Source organism: Chrysemys picta, chromosome 1 (assembly GCF_011386835.1).
Source record: "Chrysemys picta bellii isolate R12L10 chromosome 1, ASM1138683v2, whole genome shotgun sequence".
Classification (NCBI taxonomy): Eukaryota; Metazoa; Chordata; order Testudines; family Emydidae; genus Chrysemys; species Chrysemys picta.
In genome coordinates, this window is record NC_088791.1 from 31,074,321 (window position 1) to 31,091,434 (window position 17,114).

Genomic DNA, 17,114 nt, shown 5'->3' on the forward strand with positions numbered 1-17,114 from the left:
TATGTAGCTCACTTATATAAACATGTGTGCCAGTGCTTTTGTGCAAATCTCATTAATAAGGGAAAGTGATGAGGATAATACACAAAAGTATTAATAATCTAGGCTGCAGTTTTCAAGGGAGCCTAAGGAGTTAGGTGCCCAAATCTAAGTGAAATTGAATAGAATTTGGGTTTCTAACTTTTTTAGGCTCCTTTGAAAATAATTAATTATGTAAATGCTGCCAAACAAAATTACATGTAATATTAAATAACTGGTGAGTCATATAACTCACATACAAAAACTATTTAAGAAAACACTAAAATATTTTATCTCTGTAACTAGGCACTTCACAGTATGTTTTCTTTGTCAGTAAGCAATAATGTCCCAATTCTTTGACTGTTCTCTTACACAATGAAATTACATATTTTTGAAGTGCAAATGAAAACATCGTAAATAAATCTATCACGAAAAATCAGTGTTGTACCAGAACAGGAAAGAGGGGGAAACAGTGAAAGGAAGGATGCATTTTGTTTAGAATAATTCAAGATTTCTTTCATAGTTTGATTTGGTGCTTGTTCTTTAGTTCCATTTTGCTTTGTAGTTGCCATCAAAGCAATTCTTTATCATCTAATAATACTATATAAACAAATTCCTATATTAAAAGCAAAGTAGTACAATTATTTGTATACAGTGAATTTTATGGGAAAAGACACGAGACTGGATAACCATGTAAATGTAGAGGGGTGTCAAACTTACTAATAGCAATAGGAATATAAATATTCGAGTTTATTGTCAAGGCTATAGATTAGACATGGTAATTTTGGGAGGAGTCTTGATAACATCAGAAGTCACCATAAATATTATGAAAAGACAGGGGCATACTCTGTAGTAAACAAACTATGGCAACATTTCTCCTCTGAGAGCCACATAATATTTCTCAGTTTCACTCTTTGCTCTTCCTATAATTGCAGATATATTTTGATCTCAGTAGGAGTTCTGTACGTGTAAGGACAGCAGATATTGGAGCTGAGAAGAGAATTTTGCCCTACTTTTTAAATGTTCTCTAACTTTGAAACTTTATGAAATATTTTGGGGACACCTCATATTTTGGGTACTTAATACTGCTGTCCTTTCTTTCCCATTATGTAAGTCTCCATGTTCATCCAGATTTTTCATTTCCCTCCTCTTTCCATGTCCCCAAAAGAGTACTCTCTTAAAGTTTAGGTGTTGCTTTGCAGCCACCCTCTTTCTTTTATATAGTGCCCTGTCAAGTCCTGATAGTCCAGAGTTTTCAGGGGGCCTTCATGGTGAGTTCACTAGTCCAGTTTTTCATCTGACAGTGTTATTGCCAAGTCCCTCATTCTATTAGCCTTCTGTGCAGTCCTATGGTTTGTTCTGGAAGTAAAATTTGGAAAATTCTCTTCACCTGGACTTTCATCATAGAATCATAGAATATCAGGGTTGGAAAAGACCTCAGGAGATCATCTAGTCCAACCCCCTGCTCAAAGCAGGACCAATCCCCAACTAAATCATCCCAGCCAGGGCTTTGTCAAACCTGACCTTAAAAACCTTTAAGGATGGAGATTCCACCACCTCCCTAGGTAACCAATCCAATCTAAACCTCCCCCACTGCAACTTGAGACCATTACTCCTTGTTCTGTCATCTGCTACCACTGATAACAGTCTAGATCCATCCTCTGTGGAATCCCCTTTCAGGTAGTTGAAAGCAGCTATCAAATTCCCCCTCATTCTTCTCTTCTGCAGACTAAACAATCCCAGTTCCCTCAGCTTCTCCTCATAAATCATGTGCTCCAGCCCCCTAATCATTTTTGTTGCCCTCTGCTGGACTCTTTCAAATTTTTCCACATCCTTCTTGTAGTGTAGGGCCCAAAACTGGACACAGTACTCCAGATGACGCCTCACCAATGCCGAATAGAGGGGAATGATCACATCCCTTGATCTGCTGGCAACGCTCCTACTTATACAGCCCAAAATGCCGTTAGCCTTCTTGGCAACAAGAGCACACTGTTGACTCATATCCAGCTTCTCATCCACTGTAATCCCTAGGTCCTTTTCTGCAGAACTGCTGCCTGGCCACTCAGTCCCTAGTCTGTAGCAGTGCATGGGATTCTTCCACCCTAAGTGCAGGACTCTGCACTTGTCATCGCTGAACCTCATCAGATTTCATTTGGCCCAATCCTCTAATTTGTTTAGGTCCCTCTGTGTCCTATGCCTACCCTCTAGCATATCTACCACTCCTCCCAGTTTAGTGTCATCTGCAAACTTGCTGAGGGTGCAATCCACGCCATCCTCCAGATTATTAATGAAGATATTGAACAAAAGTGGCTCCAGGACTGACCCTTGGGGCATTCCACTTGATACTTGATCCAACACCCACTCTCACTCAACTGCTGTGGACATGCTCAGGGGCTAACTGATCACCATAGTTGGGGTTGGGAAGGAATTTCTCCCCCATATCAGATTGGCAGAGACCCCGGGGGGGGGGAGGGGGGTTCACCTTCCTCTGCAGCGTGAGGAACAGGTCACTTCCAGGTTTAAACTCAGTAACTGCTGAATTCTCTGTAACTTTAAGTCCTTAAACTATGATTTGAGGATTTCAGTAACTCAGCCAGAGATTAGGGGTCTATTACAGGAGTGGGTGAGGTTCCGTGGCTTGGGATGTGCAGGTCAGATTAGATGATCACAATGGTCCCTTCTGACCTTAAAGTCTATGAGTCTAACTCACTTTACCTGCTTATTTAACCATTGTCCCATTCTCACTCAGTCTCTCACCCACAACTAACTTGCTAACTTATTTGCACAACATTTCCAAACAACATGGACATCTTAAACTAAAACAAAACATGAATATAAGTAGGGATGGCACAAGTTCTAATATTTGTACATGTTTCCTTGTATTTGTGTGTGTATGTTTCTCACAGGCTTTTAATAATTTGGGGAGCTTTTGGCAGGGCCAGTTCCAGGCACCAGCGAAGGAAGCAGGTGCCTGGGGCAGCCAATAGAAAGGGGCAGCACGTCCATCCGTTGTTGGGGCGGCACGTCCGGGTCCGCGGTGGCAATTCGGCGGCGGGTCCTTCAGTGCCTCACTTCCCCTTCGGTGGCACTTGGCAGCAGCTCAATCGCTCCGCTCAATCGGGCTTTTCTTTTTTTCTTTTTTGTTCTCTCTTCGCCGCTTGTGGCGGCAAAAAACCTGGAGTCAGCCCTGGCTTTTGGAGTATCAAACTATTGAGAGATCTGGTTTTCTCATAGTATGTTTCAGTTTCTGGATGGTGGAAATTCCACAACAAGGCCTGCTCTAGTTTTATTTCAACTTGATAAATAGCTCTCTGAGGGAAAACCAAGCCTCAGAAGAACATAAATAGAAATAGTGAGAAATTCTTATGTTCTTATTCACATACATTCAGATTCATGAGGAACCTGAATGAGTACATGACCCCAAAAGTCATGGATTCCACAACAATCATGACATACATTCTTACCAATTTATGGTGGTTGTTTTTCTTTACAAGGATGTAGTACTGATTTCTGTATTTTACATGACTCGAGAACATAATGGACCACAATAACAGTTGTTATACGGATAAAACTCTCACTTACCTTAACCAAAATTTTGCCTATATGAGGACTTCAGAATCAAGCCTATAATGTGAAAACTTCTTGAGTTGGGTTTTCTTCACTGATGTTGATGTACTTTTTCCCAGTGCTGTTCAGAAGGCCACCGGAAAGCGAGCATTTGTTCTAAGTCGTTCTACATTTGTCGGAAGTGGGAAATATGCAGGTCACTGGCTAGGTGACAACTTTTCACGCTGGAAGGATATGCACATGTCAATAATTGGAATGTTGGAATTTAATCTCTTTGGGATTCCATATGTAAGTCTGCCTAAAGGCTATCACTGTTTCATATGTAATATCATTTGAAATGAATCCAAATGTTTGCTTATATGAAATGCTTGATATGGCAAGCAGGTGCTGATTAAATTTAATTTTGTCAATTTTTTCTAATTCAAGAAGAGTCAAAGATTCTCATATGAAACAATTGTGTGATGTGCCAGTGTAACCCGCACACCTGGGTGTGGGGTTCTATCCCATCTAGTGGCACCAAAACCACTTAGAGAGAGATTGAGTTGGCTCTATAGCCTTGGCTAACAGCGAGTTGGCTTTTAGCTCATGTGGTAGAAGCTCATGCACTAAACTCCAGAAGTCCCAGGTTCAATCCCGCCCGCTGACGACCAGGGTCTGTCGGCATTACACCAGGAAAAATAGATTTCCTTCCTGATATATGTTTCATCATTCATATTTCAAAATATATTTCTAATTTTGCAAGCTGAATTGAAGAAATAATACAATTATTAAAATATAGTCAAATCTATATTAACATTCTCAGTCACTGCACATTTTTTTTCCATGTTCATCACACTATTGTGGGATCACCTGATAAAATCACCAGAAAAATAGTGGTCCTTTCGTTGACCTTTATTAACAGGTATCACTGTAACATTGATTTAGGGCCTGATTGTGTAACTCTTACTCACACTTATGAGCACTTACTTAATTATTGTGTTTCTTCAGATTGGTGCTGATATCTGTGGGTTTCTCCTTGATACAACTTATGAACTCTGCTTACGATGGATGCAACTTGGTTCATTTTATCCTTTCTCCAGAAATCATAACGGAGAGGGCCAGACGGTAAGAAAGCAAAGCTACTAAATGCTGCAGCCCTTGATTTTCATATTTATCATTTTAATATTTAAATTGTACTCTCAAAAATCATTCTGCGTTTCTGTGGGTAAACCCTTGTTGGGTGAACAGAAATCTTTTATATGGTGCAGTGCTATCAGATGTCATGCACAGAAGTGATTGTTATGCATTCCCATAATTTAAAAATGGATTGAAACTTTTAAAAAAGTGTCTAATATCCCAAAGCTGCATAGAAATAAATTTGTGCACAGTTTACAATTACAAAAATGTAGATACAAATCAGTTCCTCCATCATTAATCTACCAACACCCTAGTTTTTGTTTCCTGTTCTCTTTTAGGTGTTAATGACATTATCAAGTATTTCAGGGAAACAATTATTTGAAGGCAAATGGAGGAGGAACAGATTTGCTATTATCTCCTGCCCATAAATTATTGTTTGGTTGTCATTTTAAAATATGAACATATAACACATCCTTTTACTTGCTTAGAATGTTTTTAAAGTGCTTTTATGTTCACCTTTTAACACACATTACAGGAAGGGGCAGACAGGCTACAACCTGCATCATCCTAAATTAAGCCTCAGACATATATCATAGTTAGAAATTTTGGACAAATTATATTTCTTATACATTAGAAACTTCAAGGACAGGTAGCAGTAGAAACAACAGTTACTCAGCCTAGTAGAATTGAAATCTGAAAAAAAAACAACTGAACTGAATTCATAACTGAAAAAGTGCATTATCAAGTCTAACTCTGTATCCATATACTCATTCTAGCTCTTATCTCAGCTAGAAAGAAATGTCATGTTGTTTCTAGCTGCTGAAAGGTTGAAGGTCCTCTGGTCTTTGGATATACATTATATTTCTCCACTGTGCTGTAACAATGAATGAAAGAATGATTCTGCTATTACAAGAGGCTGTTTTTACTTTTGTAAGATGAAATGTACAAAGATGGAGTTAATGTTGTGACTGTTAACTTTCATTTTTGCTGCAAGGCCAGATTTTTAAAGGCTGGTGTAACAGTTGCACCACAAGAATTCACATTTGCCTGCACAAATGGGTATGTGCCTTTAAAAATTGGGCAATTGCACATGCAAACAGGCACAATGGTTCCTATTAAAAAGTCAAGACTTGCCCCCACATTTACTATCCAATAGCATTGGAACTACCAAAGTATTCCCCTATAATTAGAATAGGAAATGTCTGTTTTTTCAGATACTACTGTGTGTAAATATTCTCTGTGTAGTGGTGTCCATTGTAGTTAGATTTATAGTTAACTGATTTGCACTCATGCATGCACCCATGTGTGCATGAAAATGTAAAATTGTGTTTGACCTATATGGGAGTATATTTGTAGTCTATATACAGGTTGGTAGTTAATTTGCATGTCAAACATGAGTGCATATAATGGAAATATAAATATATGGCTACATGAGTGCATTCTTCATGAAGGCTGTAGCTTATCAACTCATAAATAAGTAGGTTATGGGCCGAATTCCATCATCCTTATGTTGATGGATCCATTTGAGGAGTAAGGCATTAGTAAGGGTGGCAGAATAGGGCCCACATGATGTCCCCCCCCCCCTCAAATTACTACATGCCAATTCAAGAAAAAGTGAATTGAGCAACTAGAATTAATTTTTCTTGTACTGTTAAAAATCATAGAACAGTTCTGTTCATTTTTTGTAAAAATCTGATTTGCAGGGCGCTTTGGGTGACTTAGACTGACTATTTTTACTGTATTTAGACAATATTTGTACAGTAGGGCTGTCCAAGTGGTAAAAATATACCACTATTAAAAAGTAGCTGGCGTTCCAGAGCTTAGAAACCAGCAGGAAACATGGTTATTGACTAATGCAGATGTATGTATAAGAGAGGGTAAAAATAACTTAAATATTGAGTTAATTAATATTAAATGTAATATTAAAATTTGATCTTAAGCATCTGGTTTGTCTGACTCATAGGGATGTTGCATGGCTTAATAATATTCTTGCCTGAAAAACACTAGATAATATAAAAGCAAAGTTTTATTATTTCTGTTCTTTTTATGTTTCATTAATCCAGGAATTCATGATGCAGTATTTTAAAGAGAAATTGACTCATTTAGGGAGAAATTTTTAAGACAGATATGGAGTCTTACGACACTTTTTCATGATCTCAGTCCACAGTTTCTATGAACTTCAGTAAATAGCAGAGTGAATCCACTGAATACAACAGGTCAACAATATCCAGTGAATGTGGATAAATTTTTTTAATCTGCTCTTTCTGTTTCTAAGGAGGCCATACAGTTTCTAGTGAGGGTCTTTGTGACAAAACCTTAAAAGCAGAAGTCCTGTCTGCTGGGTATAGATTTTAGGAATGAGGGTTGAGCTTTTCAAAGCAAGGCAGGGGACTTGACTTAACACATTTTCCATTAATTTTTCTGGAAAATGGGAAGCTAAATTTCCTGCAGTGCTTTCAAATCACAACCTGGCTTTTAGAAATGGCCTACCCTATTGTGCCCTCAGAATTATATGCACAAATATTTGTAAGCATAATTGATGTCATTCTGACATAACCATCAAGCTATTAAGTTTGAAGATGATACCAAACTGGGAGGGATTGTAACTGCTTTGGAGGACAGGGTCAAAATTCAAAATGATCTGGACAAATTGGAGAAATGGTTTGAGGTAAACAGGATGAAGTTTAATAAAGACAAATGCAAAGTGCTCCACTTAGGAAGGAACAATCAGTTTCACATATACAGAATGGGAAGAGACTGTCTAGGAAGGAGTACGGCAAAAAGAGATCTAGGGGTTATAGTGGACCACAAGCTAAATATGAGTCAACAGTGTGATGCTGTTGCAAAAAAAGCAAATGTGATTCTAGGATGCATTAACAGGTGTGTTGTGAGCAAGACACGAGAAGTCATTCTTCCGCTCTACTCTGCGCTGGTTAGGCCTCAGCTGGAGTATTGTGTCCAGTTCTAGGCACCGTATTTCAAGAAAGATGTGGAGAAACTGGAGAGGGTCCAGAGAAGAGCAACAAGAATGATTAAAGGTCTAGAGAACATGACCCATGAAGGAAGGCTGAAAGAATTGGGTTTGTTTAGTTTGGAAAAGAGAAGACAGAGGGGACATGATAGCAGTTTTCAGGTATCTAAAAGGGTGTCATAAGGAGGAGGGAGAAAACTTGTTCATCTTAGCCTCTAAGGATAGAACAAGAAACAATGGGCTTAAACTGCAGCAAGGGAGGTTTAGGATGGACATTAGGAAAAAGTTCCTAACTGTCAGGGTGGTTAAACACTGGAATAAACTGCCTAGGGAGGTTGTGGAATCTCCATCTCTGGAGATATTTAAGAGTAGGTTAGATAAATGTCTATCAGGGATGGTCTAGACAGTATTTGGTCCTGCCATGAGGGCAGGGGACTGGACTCGATGACCTCTCGAGGTCCCTTCCAGCCCTAGAATCTATGAATCTATGAATCAAGTTGTATTTGAAATCAGGTAGGTAGATGTCTAGATACAATTAATTGTGCCCCCAAAATATTTGATCTGCATTTATTTGCATCCAAAAATTGTAGGTGCAGAGTAACAAACCAAGTTGAGACCTCTTAAAAATAAGGATGAAATCCTGGCCCATTGAATTCAATGGGAGTTTTGCTACTGACTTCAGTGGGGCCACAATTTCACCCGAAGGCCATAAAATCAAATGGCACTTTTCATACAGGTTAGTCTCTATGGTCTTGGCCAAAAGAATTTCCCTCTTCCCTCTGTTTGGCAGCATATTGAGTATCCATTTTCCACTTATCTTACACATTCTACCCCAGAGGTAGCTGCATTTCAGTGGTGAAATTATTTCTAAATATACAGAGTCTGATCTTGATAGGAGCTAAAAATCCACAACTCTCAATGACTTTAGTGACCTTACGGGCAATTGGGGGTGCTCAACACAACTAAGGATCAAGTCCCTGTCTTACGATGTTCACTGATATATTTAGGAATAAAAAGTTCTAAATTAGTGTGAGACTGGATTGTTGTTATTGTCTATTCTGTTTAGATTTTTTTTTTACGCTAAGCATTCAACTGTAGACTGTTCAAGTCAATAGACGCTTTCCTTAAATCATGACAGGCTACTTCCTGTATAATAATTGCATATTTGTAAACTTAAATACAAAACAAATCACTTTCTCTTTGGTAGGAGCAAGACCCTGCAGTGTTTGGAGCAGAATTTGCGGAGATATCTCGGTCTACATTGCTGATTAGATACACGCTGTTGCCTTATTTGTACACCTTATTCTTTGATTCTCATGTCCATGGAAACACAGTGGTACGAGGATTAATGCATGAGTAAGCTACCAGTCTGTTTCCTGTCTGTGATATTTTATTCATATTTATTGTGGATCCAGTGTAACAATTATTTTATATTTATTTTGATAATAGTAATGATAAAATTGTATCTCTCTGCCTTAACAAGAGCAGTTTATAGTAAAACAGCATAGTTCATGTAACATTTAACATAGATTTTACTTTAAAAGCAATATTCCCCGCCACACACTTAACTTTCCTCAATTGTTATTTATTTTCCAGGTGTTTGTTTAATAGAATGGGTCGTATGATGTTTCAAATATTTATTTTTAATATTTCTGCTTAACAGTGTTTATGTCCATACTTTTAACCATTAGGGCTTTTTGGGTATTCATATCAAGGGTAAGTAGCAGTGGTTTAATATCCATTAATAAAAGAATCCCTCATGTAGTCTTCAGTGATGTGAAGTTTGTAGTCCTATCTATTCCCCACTTATGGTATCAATAGTTCAGAGCCAGATCCTGCAGTCACTTATTACTGGACATAGTGCTTGCTTTTGAAAGCAGTCTCCTTGCTTCAGTGGAACTAATCAAGTAACTAAAGTTACTTAGATGTTTGTAGCACAAAAATATTCTATGGGTTTGATCTCCTATTTCTTGAGAAATTAAATAGAATCATTAAGGGTAATATTGTAGAATTTTACTTGTTCTTTTTCTTCTTTATAGAAGAAAAAACTGAAAGCTGCATATGTTTTCTTTTAATATCTTATTAGTTCACAGAGACTTACTGTGAAAGATGTGTTTTAAAAGCTGTCCTCCCAACAATAGTTATTAGAATCATAGAACTGGAAGGGACCTCAAGAGGTCATCTAGTCCAATCCCCTGCACTCATGGCAGGACTAAGTATTATCAATACATCCTTGACAGGTGTTTTTCTAACCTGCTCTTAAAAATCTCCAATGATGGAATCTGACCATGTGGTCATTGCATATAACATACAACAACTGTGGCCTGTTAGATTCTGCTTTGTGTTTTAGTGCCTCACACTGAGGAAATGAAATAATAAAATAATTCAATAGCTCAAAAGTTAGAAAAGGACTTGAAGTGATGGTCTATGACAAACAGCTTTAAAGACTACACAGTATGAGCTTGTCAAGATTCAAGACTTGGTTAATAGCTTAAAAAAAAGGAAAAGTGGGACAACATCAAACAGTGGGAAATGTGTAGAGGCTAACTAGCTTTCATAGACTATGGGAAATGCAATAGATTGGGGCATCAGTAGAAGGGCCTACATTTTCAACATGAGTGAGTTCATTTGCGTGCCTAATTTATGCTCATGATTGCAAGATCAGCTGTGGTGTATCCTGGTGTATGATGATCTCCTGACATACACTCTGAAAAGCCCTAAACACATAACCTGTGTTGTTTGTTTTCAGTCTGTTGAAGGAATCACCTTTATAAACACCCTGTTAAAAAAAAAATCAAATGATAGCTTGTTATTTTATATATTTGAGGTAGTGGGACTGTTGCAGGAAGAAAAGTAAATGGGTTCCCTTCTTAAATCCCTTCTTCTTGCAGCACGTAAATTTTTTATAAGAATATATAAATGTCTTTATCAAGCAAAGTTTCTTACTGAAAGTTTTCTGTCACACACCCAATTAGGTAGAGCCTGGAGCAAGCCCTCAGGCACATTAACCTTTGGCTCAATATACTCTCCCAAACTCTCCGCTATTTTAAAAAATAGAACATTGGGTACATTTCCCTTTGTTCTTCAATTGCCACGGTTCTTTTGCTCAGTTCTTTTGGAATTATTACAATACTGAACTCCTTCAGGATCAGGTACAATGTGCTATGCACATATAGAGGCATGATGATACAGACACCACTGAGAGAATCCTTTCCTAAGCAATAAAACCAAATAAAGTCAGTGTATGGAAACTTTAGCAATGTCATATACATTTTGAAATAATTGAAGGAAATCAAAGGTTGACACCGTTAGAGCTGTTCAGGAATTTTTTGATTAAACATTTTTCTGTTAGCAAATGCTGATTCATATTTGGTCAGGAAGGTCAAAATGAGAGCGAGACCCCAGAATACCCAATAGCCCAGTGGTTACTGGGCATTCATGCTTTACTTTTGCTCTGTCTGATTCGGAGCAGGAACTTTAGAGTCTCCTGCATCCCATGTGAGCGTCCCGGCTATTGGATATTCTGGGGTCTCTCTCTCTCTCATTTTTACCTTCCTGACTAAATATGAATCAGCTAGTCAGCTGGGCTATTGCCTATGATGTGTGTCCCTCCCATTTCCCCCTTTTTTCCTCTTTCTTTTAACAAAAAAATTCAAAAGATCTAGGTTTTATTTTGATGCAGATTGAAAACAAATGATGAAACTCAAATTATTTTGCAAAATGGAACTCTTGTTTTCCAGCCAGACCTAAACAAGACCATGTCTTACAGGTAGCTAAGGCAATTACTTTTAGTCTTTATCTGATGACTGATGTGTAAAATATTTACTGTCAAAGGACTGTGTTTACAATTAAGTAGCTTTACATCTTCAGTATGAAGAATCAATTACGTAATACTAGCTCTGTGTCTGTGTCTGGCAGTCAGAGATTTGGTCAGTTTCTGCAGCCGTTTGACAAATGTCAATTAATTTAGGCAACGTAGATTGAAAGGCTTGCAGAGAAGGCCATAAATACTTGAATGTACTCTCAGGGAAGCTTCAGTTTTTCTGAAATAGGACTTTGTGTGCTGCATCATCTTCCAAGGAGAGGGTACTTCTCTTTTCCACCCTGGATATAGTGGCATCTCCTCTTGGCCAGATTACCTGTTCTGTTCATTCCCTCTGGGGCACCTGGCATTGGCCACTGTCGGAAGACAGGATACTGGGCGAGATGGACCTTTGGGCAGACCCAGTATGGCCATTCTTATGGATTTGCCATGAAAGACACTGCATCCTTTGCTGGAAGGACATATATGAGCCTCCTCAGTGTATCAGCTCCTGATTTTCAATTAAGAGACATTACTTTCCAACAATAATATGCTTCTTGTGTGAATGTATTCAGCCACCACAGTCATTACTGGAGACAGAACTGGGGACTGTAAACATTGAAAATACAGGCTTCTTCCACTTGAGCTAAGGAAGATCTCCTATAGCTATGAGGTCATGGTAGGCTGTAGAGACTCTGGATTAACCACTGGAGTATCATGATCACATGTGCAAATGAATAGTTTAGGAGGGAAGCCTTGTATTCACTGGAAAATATCAGATCCCCAAGACTGTCTCCATTGCTGTTTACTCTATCAGTTTCATGGTCTATGTAACAGGGGTAATGTTCTTCTGTTCACCTGAAATGTCAGCCAGTGTTAGAACTTGCATAAAACTGCAGAAGTTCTACTGATTCTTTATGGCAGATGTAGCTCATTAACTCCATCCATGATATAAGGGAGATGTGAGTAGCTGGTCTGGAGAGAGAAAGGGCAGAAGAGGTCCCTAGACAACCAAGCAGTGGTCCACATAGCGAATCAACAGTCAGAAAAGTTGGCATGGGTAATGAGGCTAGTGAGGGCATTTGAGTTGCATCACCTTTTGTTTTACATTTGTGTGTGTGTGTGCAGTACGTGTCTCCAGGGTAGAAAACGGCATTGTAGATGCTCTATCTTGTTTTCAGGACAATAGCTTCCAGAAACGTGCACTGTGTGCTAGCAGAGCCCCACAGGTGATGTCTCACCCATTGTGGAACCATGGCAAGATTAGCTGAAAATACTTTTTGCCCTAATGATTGAAGGGCTTACTTGGCCAACCTCACTGAATTCACAGAATTTGGGAAGGTCTCCAATGTCATTGGCCCAGCACCAGGGCCGACGAGAGTGGGGGGGAAACCGGTACAATTACCGGGGCCCGGCGGTCCAGAAGGGGGCCCGGCTTCCCCCCCTCTCGTCGGCCCTGTTTAGCCGGTCCACCCTTGCTGGGGGGCCCGAAAATTTTTTTTCACCGGGGCCCGAACCCATTCTCAGCGGCCCTGCCCAACCCCAAACATTAGGTGGGTTGATATACTCTGTCTTTAGCCTGCTGTGGATTGGCTTAATCCACTACTTTGAGTTGCGCAACTGGTTTATCCTTTTAGTGGGAGTCCCTGACCCATGTAAAGGATTTGTGGTAAGGAAATTATTGGAGGGATGGTGTAGAGCTGATGCGTGCAGAGAAAATGATAGACATCCCATAACCATATAGGTTCTGTCAGGGTTAGTGGATGCTGTACCCTCTGCATTTGGTGTTGCCCTTTTTCAATGCCTTCAGGGTTAGTCCCAAAAGCAGCCAGGAACAAATCCAGGTGTGTATTAGAATTCACAGATGTTTCTCTTGGATGAGGAGTAATGTCTTTATGCTTGCGGTATTCTAAAATGTATCAAACATGACAGATGGGCAAATAGTGCCCCTCTCTGATGTTACATTTTAATAAAGTTGCAGCCTGCCTCTTAAAATCTACCCGTGTCTGTTCTCTTCCACTTGAATATCCAGATCAATGAATTCAGGGATGCTGAAGTTAGCATAGCTACAGGAGGAGCTCCCCAGCAGCTCTGTGCCTGCTGGGGGAATGTTGTTGTTCAGCAAAGGCTGATCAATATTTCTGTGAAGTACAGTTTGGAGGGAGTTGGAGAGTCTGGAGCTTGATGGGGAAGGAAGGTTTTAGAAATAATGTATATCATGCTTGCACCTTACGAGGGGTTAGGGATCTTTTCATGCATTTTCTCCAGGCTGCTCTTCTGCTCAGGTGACTGGCAGATCTGAGTTCCACTGGCATTTGTAAGTATTGAAGACCAAGTGGCTGTTTTGATCCCCCTTCCCCCCCACCCCCCCCCGAAGGCCTGTACTTCACAGGAGCCCAGAATAGTCTGGTGCCCAAACACGTGGCTGCCAAAGTGGTGCTTTAGGCTCCCTACTAGTACTTTACTGAGGGAGTAGGCTGAACAGCTGGATGTTTCTTACCAATGGGGCAGTCTAAGCAGGCTGGGTCTTGCCTGGAGGTGGCAGTTCAGGTATGTGTGTATCTGTGAACTAAGTTGAGTAGCCGGCTTCTCCACGGGGCCATTGGTACTGGGTTAGCCATCTAGATTCTAGATTCTCTCCTCAGGAAATCAGGTTTGATAACAAAAGGCTTTCTTCTGTTTACACACTAAGGCATTGTTTACAGTGGCAATGGAATTATTTTAGCTATACTGTTCTTAAACATGGTTAACATGGAATACATTTAAATATGGTTAAGTATAAACTGGAGTATAAATTTTTCTCAAACCGTATTCTAGGCTAGTTAAGAGCCTAGTACAAAAACAAATACATGATTTCATGTATACTCTAATACATGTAAAATAGATGTGACTTGACTATGTTGGCCAGGAAAACGGTGTTGAACTATATTTTAAATCATGTTTCAGTTAACAATATATTATTGCCAGTATGGATGAGGTCTAAATTCTTGATCCTAAAGGCTGTGAAAAGAGAAACCAAAACTTCTTGCTATCAGTCATGAAAAAGGTATCTGGATATTGATGGAACACACTAAAGTAGGAAACCAGAGACTGTTGGTGCAGTAAGCAATATCACAGGATCAAAATATTTCATAAGTTCTTTGAAAAAAAAAAAAGATTTGAATTAACAATGGGTATCTTTCTTTCAAAACTAGATTTACTTCTGATCACCAGACTCATGGAATAGATACAGCTTTCCTTTGGGGACCAGCTTTTATGATTGCTCCAGTTCTTCAAGAGGCAAGTATTCTAATTTTAAAATGTTATAATATTGGAACCAAAGAGATTAATACTGTTCAGGGCTTTAAATCACCTGCTGGGTGATTGTATATTTATCTACACCATCCACTTTTTTATCCACCCTCAATCCCGGAGGACTCAGTTTCACAAACAGACCTAGCTGTACAGAAAGAACAACTATACATACACAGGCTGGATTCTCCTACTTGCCGAGTCTCGTGTTGCAGATGTCCCTGAAGGATGCCATCTATAGCAATAAAGGGATTGTAGATTTTGGAAGAAGGAAGAAGAAAAACCATGATAGAGAAACAGATATAGAATGGCTGCCAACTTGTGGACAAAGCTGTTAAACTAACCTCCAATTAAAACTGCCCAAATAATCTTGGAATTGGAACTTGTGAAAAAATATGCTAGGAGTTTCCCAACACCAAATCCAAATGAAATCGAAGTCCTTCTGTTAAGCTGATAATGACTATGTTATATACAGTGTTGTAGCCATTTTGGTCCCAGGATATGAGAGCAGGGCTGGCTCTAGGTTTTTTGCCGCCCCAAGCAAAAAAATTTTTGGCTGCCCCCCGTCCCAGTCCTGGGCTCCTCACCGCACTCCCCCTGCCGTCCCAGCCCTGGGCTCTCCCCTATTCCCCCACCATTGCCCCCCACAGACACCTCCTGCCGCCCCAGCCCTGGGCTCTTCCCCCCCCCCTGCATCCTGCATCCTCCTTCCACCACGGCCCTGGATCACTGGTAACTCGCTGCCAGGGCAGGTCATTCAGCAGGAATTTTAGATGTGCACAGAACACAGACAGGATTGGTTCCCATATGGTTACAGAACTGCAGTAAAGTGGAACAATTTTCAGCTTGTGTGATTGGAGGATATTTGGATGCATATTATAAGACTGTCCTACATAAATGAGGAAAAGTTGAGGTGCCTTTATTATTCTTTTGTTCCACTCTTTCTTTCTATGGGGAATTTGCCAATGCAATATCACTGTCTTCCTTTTAAACAAACAAAAGGCAATGGCTGTTGAAAATAGCAATTCCAGTCCTAATAACCACTGGGAAGCATTTCTTGCTCAATTTTATCCTACTTTTTCTACAGCAAGTTCAAGTTATAGTGGATCAGTATATTTGATTTGGGAGAAATGAAGTAACAGCTGCCCAAACTGAGCTTGAGCACTCCTGAATTTTGAGGTGTTCAAATCTGGAAGGCAGGTGCTGGGGGGGGGGAGGAGGGCTGTAGCTCTGCAGGGGAGCACGGAAGCATGTATGCAGCAGCGCAAAGCCAGACACGCTGGTCTGAGTGGCATGGTAAAGGGGGGTTGGAGAAGGGGTCGGGGATTCCGGGGGGGGCAGTCAAGGGACAGGGAGCAGGGCGGGTTGGATGGGGTGGAGGTTCAGGGGGGCGGGCAGGGAGAAGGGGGGGTTAGATGGGTCAGGGGTTTGGGGGACAGGCAGGGGGACAGGCAGCAGTTGGATAGGCATGGGAGTCCCAGGGGTTTGTCAGGGGACAGGTAGGGGGTGGGGTCCTAGAGGGGAAGTTGGGGGGATCTCAGGACGGGGCAGTTGGGGACAAGGAGAAGGGAGGCTTAGATAGGGGGTAGGGTTCCGGGAGGGGGCAATCTGGGGACAAGGACCAGTGGGGCTTAGATAGGGGATAGGGTCCTGGGGGGCAGTTGGGGCAAGGGTCGGATGGGTTGGGGTTTCTGTGGGGGGCAGTTGGAGGGAGTGGATGGTGGCAGGGTGGGCCTCCCCGTGGAGTGTCCTATTTTTTGCATGTTAAAATATGCTATCCTACTCACAGTGCAGCTCTCCATTCACAGCAGGCTGCAGCATGAGGTCTCAGCTTCCTCACTCCCTCCCCCTCTTTCCTGTTAGTAGTGGCCAAGGGAATGCTGGGAAATGTAGTTCTTTCCCTGCTCCAGGGCTGGCTCTATAGGCAGGGAGCTAACCAAGGAACTACAGCTCCCAGGCTGTTGGTGAGAAAGACATGCCTTCGAGCCACACAGAGCTCTTCTTCAAGTCTATATATCTCAAAAGCTTGTCTCTCTCACCAATAGCAGTTGGTCCAATAGAAGATATTTCCTCACTCACCATGGCTCTCTAATGACAACATTAGTTAGTTACTATCTGGTTGGTTTAAAAAAAGCACTGTCCTGTGGATGCACAGGACATTTCCCCCTGTTGTGTGAGGCCATTAGGACCACGGATTCTTTTCTACCATTGAGTCTGAAGTACCAGCTGCGGAGCGGGTTTGCTTGCCATCCTTATTCTGCACCTGAACTAATTACCCACTGCCCAATGAGGCTTAATGGAGGGCACCTGGGCTTTAGAACAGGGGAGACAGCTGCAGGTTGTTGGCAGATA

At 40.7% G+C, this 17,114-nt stretch overlaps 1 protein-coding gene across 2 annotated transcripts in view; it reads left to right on the forward strand.

Moving 5' to 3' along the window:
• Nucleotides 1-17,114, forward strand: part of LOC101943539 (sucrase-isomaltase, intestinal-like) — a 111,985-nt gene that overhangs the window by 73,929 nt on the left and 20,942 nt on the right. Inside the window, exons 14-17 of one of the 2 annotated variants that reach the window (XM_065554341.1) lie at nucleotides 3,702-3,870; nucleotides 4,570-4,686; nucleotides 8,877-9,025; nucleotides 14,666-14,754. In XM_065554341.1, the coding sequence (XP_065410413.1) occupies nucleotides 3,702-3,870; nucleotides 4,570-4,686; nucleotides 8,877-9,025; nucleotides 14,666-14,754 (524 nt within the window). The remainder of the gene's footprint in view (nucleotides 1-3,701; nucleotides 3,871-4,569; nucleotides 4,687-8,876; nucleotides 9,026-14,665; nucleotides 14,755-17,114) is intronic. The other variant, XM_065554350.1, reaches the window with a different exon arrangement.